This window comes from Lacerta agilis, chromosome 12 (assembly GCF_009819535.1).
Source record: "Lacerta agilis isolate rLacAgi1 chromosome 12, rLacAgi1.pri, whole genome shotgun sequence".
In the NCBI taxonomy this organism is placed as follows: domain Eukaryota; kingdom Metazoa; phylum Chordata; class Lepidosauria; order Squamata; family Lacertidae; genus Lacerta; species Lacerta agilis.
Genome location: NC_046323.1, coordinates 50,399,870 through 50,405,869, shown reverse-complemented (window position 1 = coordinate 50,405,869; position 6,000 = coordinate 50,399,870). Strand labels below are relative to the sequence as shown.

Genomic DNA, 6,000 nt, shown 5'->3' with positions numbered 1-6,000 from the left:
GAATATAATGCGTGTTGTTGTTTTTTAAAGGGACACATAATTTTTCAGACAGGCAACGTGGTCTGTCGTGACCTCCTCTGCCTGCAATCCCTCCCCACAGGCTATGGACCTGATCTAGCCAGCTTCACAAATACTGAAGGGTGAGAGAGTCGTTGGCATCCATCAAACTGTTAGAGTTAGAGCTCCTGCTGTGGTTTTAGAGGTCTATATGGGAGACATGTTTTGTTGCAGTTGGGGCAGATGAAATGCACTATGGCGTTTCTTCTCTGTGCTCCTCCCAGCGGTAAATCGTCTTCTGGTCACTGCTTTGGATACACAACCTGACTGTCTTGTCTCCAGGCACTGTGGTCGTTGTGACGGATTGGCCCTAGGGTGGAGGAGTTATTACCTCCCGGCTCAGAAGGAGTTAATCCACCTTCATCTTGACTGACAGTTCATCCTTTGGGGGCAGGACATCCCAGGTTTAAAAGGAGGGAACAGCCGTTTTTGACAGTTGAGAAGAGGGTGTGTGTGGAGACAGGGAAGAAGGAGGGTGTGGGGCTAGGATAGTGGTGGTTTAGGTTAGGTTTAGTTTTAACATGAAACTATAAAACGAAATATGTTTCTGTATTACTGCAACTAAGATTGTGAATGCATGAATCTTTAAAACAACTATGTTCTCAAGAAAATAAAGTTCAGTTCTTTTTGGTGCCAAGGAGGAATCGTCATTATTGGTCCAGCAGGGTATCAAATCTCACAGAGGTGTGGACTCAAGAAAGGGCAAAACTTACCTGAGGAAAGGGAGGTGATAGTTTGTGTCCTAGAGTCACACAGAAAAGGGTTAGATGGTGAAAACCTAGAGTGCCAAGAAGTTGCCAGTGTTGAGGCAAATCGATACAGTGGGGATCCAAGCTGAGGGAAGCCCTTTACTGTAGGCAAGAGGTTGTTCATTTAAGTAACCCAGAGTAGTGAGGGTATCAGGCCACGAAAGCTGGAAAAACTCTCATTACTATTAAGCCCTTGAAGTAAGAGGGGTTTGTTTTGAGGCGAACCAAGTGGAGGGGGGTTGGTTTCACCCCTGTACCCTTGTGGACACGATTTTAGTAATTGAGAGGTGGGGGTTTGTCACAGTCATCTGCAAGGCATTCCCACATGGCGGGGATGAAGTTGACAGCCTTTCCGTCACATTTGTAGACATCTATGTAAAACAGAGTTGGTCTGTCAACGGGCCTGGTGCCTGAAGCCAGCTCCCCATAGAGCACATCCTTGGGGGATCCTGCTTGTCTTCCATTCAGTGAACATGACCAAGCCAACATAGGTGTCGCTGAGAGAGGAGTGCAAACATGCTGGGAATGTGGGTTTGGGGGAGCACATGTGTTTGAGACTCTTTCCTGCCACGTGATGCCCAAAATCTTCCTGATGCAGCATATGTGGAAGGCATTGTGGTGTTGTAATCCAGCAATATCTGGAGGGACACAAGCTCCTCACCCCTGCCGTATGCTGACAGGCGGATTCCTCTAAGATTCAGATAAGAATCTTTCCCAATCCTACTTTTAAGATGCCAGGGACTGAACCTGGGATCTATTGCATGCAAAACATCCCTGAGGTGTGTTGAGAAATGGCATTTGGCCCAAGGTTGCCCAGGAAGTTTTGTGCCTGAGTTGAGATTTTAATCTGGGTCTCCTTGGACCTTGTCCAAGCACTCTTGAACACTTACACCATACAGGCTCTCCACATAACCACTCTGGGAAGAGGAATGCATGTCAAATAGTTTCAGCTAGTGTAAGGGCTGCAGATGAGATATTGTACAGTGTTGCTTGGTTATTGAACAGCATAACAAGGCTTGTTCGAATCCACACTGAATATTTCATTTGCGGGCAGAAGCTTTCAACGGATTTGAGGGGGGCTCTGGAGGATGAGGGACGTGCCATATGGAGCATACACATTTTCCCACCCTCACGATCGGATCCACCAGGCTACATTCAGAATAAAAGAGCAAATGACTAAAGCAACCAGCTGTGGTACAGAATTATTAAAGCAAGCCAACCATGTGGAACCCTAGCTGAAAGCTGAAAGTTCTGCCACATTGTGCTTGTGAACATCAGCTGAGAACTTGGAAAACCTGGCGTTCAGGCCAGACAGATTGTGGTGGTGGGTTTTACTTCTGCAGGTTTTTATTAGCATTTCAAAAAGCACCAACTGCAATGATCTAGCACATCAGGAAAAGGTTTGGAGCCATGCTGACTGGGGCTGATGAGAGTCAGGAGTCTTAACAAGATCTTTAAGTCCACAGGTTCCCCACTCCTGGGCTAGACGAACCTCATTTTCCGATGTTGGTGCTTTACTATAGGCATGGGAGCATTCAAAAATACAACCCTCCAGCTGGTGTCTGAAGTGGTACCACCAGAATTCTACCACCTTGGCCAACATACTGTTCCACATGGCATATAAAACAGCTCTGCCTTTCCAGTCCTGTTGCTTATAGCATGGTTCCTTATCTAGCTTGTTGTTGGAGGATGACAGCCAGATAGCAGGATTACTAGATCTAGCAAAGGGGAAAGAGTGGGTACTCAGAAGGACAAGAAGATTGGAATCTACTGGTGGCCTTTTAGAAGAGTTTTGCTGTTTTAATTATTTACTTGTGTTTGTATCTTGTATTTTATCCTGTGAAGCACCCCAAGATCTCATGAAGGGCCGCTAGGATCTAAAGCACACCTTTGGTGCATTCAGTTACGTGCAAAAATGCTGGAGTCTTCCCATTTCCCTTCTGACCACAAATCCTTACGCTGCTTCCAAGACCTTCTGGCCCACCGGTGAAAGGCTCCGATTCTGGAAGCAGGAGCTCAAGAAGGCTCACTTACAGGAGCAGAGCCCTCCACCTGGCCCCTGGGAGCCCACCATCTCACAGCATCGAAAAAGATCGCCGTGATATTGAGAAGCCTTGTGCAAATAGGCAAGAGACTATTTAGGTCACTGGGCACCCACTACTTAAAGGAAGGAACTTCTTCTTATAGTTGTTGGAATTAAAAATACTTATTGGAATGGGGCCTCCATTCATGAGCAGTAGCAGGAACCACCATTTTCATGAGTGAAGGTGCATGCTCAATTTCTAGGGACACTTTTGAGAAAAACAAAGTTGCTACCAATAAATTTCCAGAACACAGAATTAAGGAAGCTTCCTTTGAACAATTCAATACCATATTTTAAGAGTCTTGACTCTGTGAATCCCCAAGTCTGAATATACCTTTATGAGATAGATAGATAGATAGTCCAGTAGCACATTAAGAGACCAACTAAGTTTGTTCTTGGTATAAGCTTTCGTGTGCATGCACACTTTCTTCAAATATCTGAACAGGTAATGTTCTTAAGCCAGGTGTCCCCCATCCTATATTTGTGCATCTGGTTCTTCCTGCCTAAGCGCAGAACCTTACAATTGCCCCTATTGAAATTCATTTTGTTAGCTTGTGCCCAGTTCTCCAATCTGTTATGGTCATTTTGAAATCTGATTCGGTCTTCTGCGGCATTAGCTACCCCTCCCAGTTTGGTGTCATCTGCAAATTTAATGAGCATCCCCTCAATTCCTTCATCCAAGTCATTTATAAAGACGTTGAGCAAGAATGGGCCCAGGACAAAACCCTGCGGCACCCCATTTGTCACTTTTCCCCAGGATGGCAAGGAACCATTTATGAGTACTCTTTGGGTTTGGGTTAGCCAAACAGCTACAAATCCACCTAACGGTTACCTCGTTCAACTCAATTTTTACTAGCTTCCTCATGAGTATCATGGGGGACTTTGTCAAAAGCCTTACTGAAATCAAGATACAGCACAGTTGTACCTTGTGTTGCGTTCACTGCGGGTTGCGAACGGCACAGCTTATGAATGCGCCGAACCCGGAAGTAACAGAACAGATTACTTCTGGGTTCAGTGGGTCGCGCATGAGCAGACACGCAGTGACGTCACGCGCATGCACAGACGCGCCGAATCACAACCCACGCGTGCACAGAAGCGGCGCTGCGGGTTGCAGACTTCTCAGGATGCGAACGGGGCTCCGGAACGCATAAGCTTGAAAACAATCTCAGTTCTATCAACCCAGGTTTGCATTTGAGGTAATGGGAGGATGTCATGAGTTTGATGAGCACCAAATGACCAATATCCAATATACTTAAATGGTTTATATTTTTAATTGCAATGAGGGGAGGGAGAGAGAGAATCACATTTTCAAATGTACAGCTGTTAGCTCTTGACAAAAAAAATCCTGATTTGATAAGAAATGTACAGCATTTCAAAATAATAGAAAGTTAAATTCAGTATCACGACTACAGTTACAGACAGCGTTTCCCCCTCTGCTGTCACACCCAGCTATCAGAAGGGCTAGTTCTGCTGTTAGAAAACGTCGCTATTTCATATGAAAATTTGTTTACACTGAAATGTTCATTTACAAATAATTCTTTAACTGCTGAATCAAAGCACTGGAAGAAACTCAGTGCTTTTGAATTGAAAATGAGTGTTTGTAAACCCATTTACAAACAGTTTGCTGTCACTATCGAGACTCTTTTTGGTGCTGAACACTGAAAATGAACTCCCATGTCTTCCTTTGTTTTATACCTACAGTATAAAATCTTAACAGTATAAATACCTGCTGATACTCTGAAGCCAGTGGGAAAAATCAAACATCAAATTATCTTGTACAAGTCGCATTCACTGAAGGGTTGGTGGTCAGAAAGTCCCCACTGAAACTGTTCTCGGTGTTCGAAGACATGACTTAAGAATGTCAAAGGCTCTTTAGGTCAGCTTTTACAAATCCAGGATGCAACATTCTTCCTACATTCTTATAGCATGGATACAGAATTGAAATAGAACTCTATACTATCATCTTTTGAGGCTTAACATACACCTTTATACATTTTTTAACTTTTCCAAGAAAGAGCTGCGAAGGTTTGCACCTGAACCTAAGCATTGGATATTGTACTGCAGAAAGACAGAAATACCTGCCTTAAATCTTTTTATCCACCTCCACTCGTGTAAAGGCTCATACCATGTACATACAGGTCACCACTGAAATGATACAAGCTTTTTAGGTAACTACAAAGAAGCTAGTCTCGGAACAGTATTCTCCTCCTCCCCCTCCTCAGTTTCATGGCTGCCAGCGTATTTTTGAGAAAAGGCTAGTAGCCATCCCCTAGAGGTAATTCTGACACATCAGGCCTCTTTCAGTACATAAGGGTATCTGCAAATCCAAATCTCTCATGACTGAGAAATCTAACTCCAGGATTCAGAAGATGGCATATGGAAAAGTTGTGCTCAGAAGTTGTAAGGCCTCATCTCACTAGGCATCTGTCAGTTTTACTGAGAAAAAGGGGTCTGCACAGTACTGATGGGGGAAAACCCCTGTTAAATACAATCTGCATTTCCAATGGTTATGGCTTTCAGCTGTATCTGCTGCTTTCACTGGGGCTTCGGTTGTTGGAATAACTGCGGTCACTTTCACTGTCTGAGCCGTAGGATCTAGAAAGGGGGGAAAAAGTCAAGGCACAAGTGAAGGTGCGCACTGCTGAAGTGTCACATTTTCAAGTACAAAGTTCTGCAGCAGTCCCCATTGCGAGCAGAGCGGCATGGCAAAGAAATGAAATACATTTCATTATGTTACGGTAAATATGCTCCCCCCCCCCCCAAAAAGCGTGCTTATTTCAAGCATGGATTTTCTCAATTGGATGAAAGCTCAACTACTCTAATTAGAGGTACATTTCAGGATTCCCCCCCGGCCCCAGGTTGTCTTTCGCCAATTTTGAACCTGCCACCTAACTTGGTACGCAGCCAACACCGACTTTCGATTCAAAGCATCATAAAAAAAGGTAACATAATAAAAAGCCTGGCGTAAGAGAGTAAGAAGGGACAATTTTTAAAATACTGATTTTCTTCAACACCCGAACAGGGGGCAATTACACCTTTTCAGGCAATGCGGTGGAAAGCTGATGTCTTGGCACCATAAGGAGATCTAACACCTAACCAGGTTGTTAATGG

The 6,000-nt window shown here is 44.3% G+C and overlaps 1 protein-coding gene across 5 annotated transcripts in view; it reads right to left on the bottom strand.

Moving 5' to 3' along the window:
• Window positions 1-4,206: 4,206 nt before the first annotated feature.
• Window positions 4,207-6,000, bottom strand: part of NKTR (natural killer cell triggering receptor) — a 35,954-nt gene continuing 34,160 nt past the window's right edge. For all 5 annotated transcript variants that reach the window (XM_033165695.1, XM_033165696.1, XM_033165697.1 and 2 more), the window contains one exon: window positions 4,207-5,484. In XM_033165695.1, coding sequence (XP_033021586.1) covers window positions 5,406-5,484 — 79 coding nt within the window. In that variant the 3' untranslated portion in view covers window positions 4,207-5,405. The remainder of the gene's footprint in view (window positions 5,485-6,000) is intronic.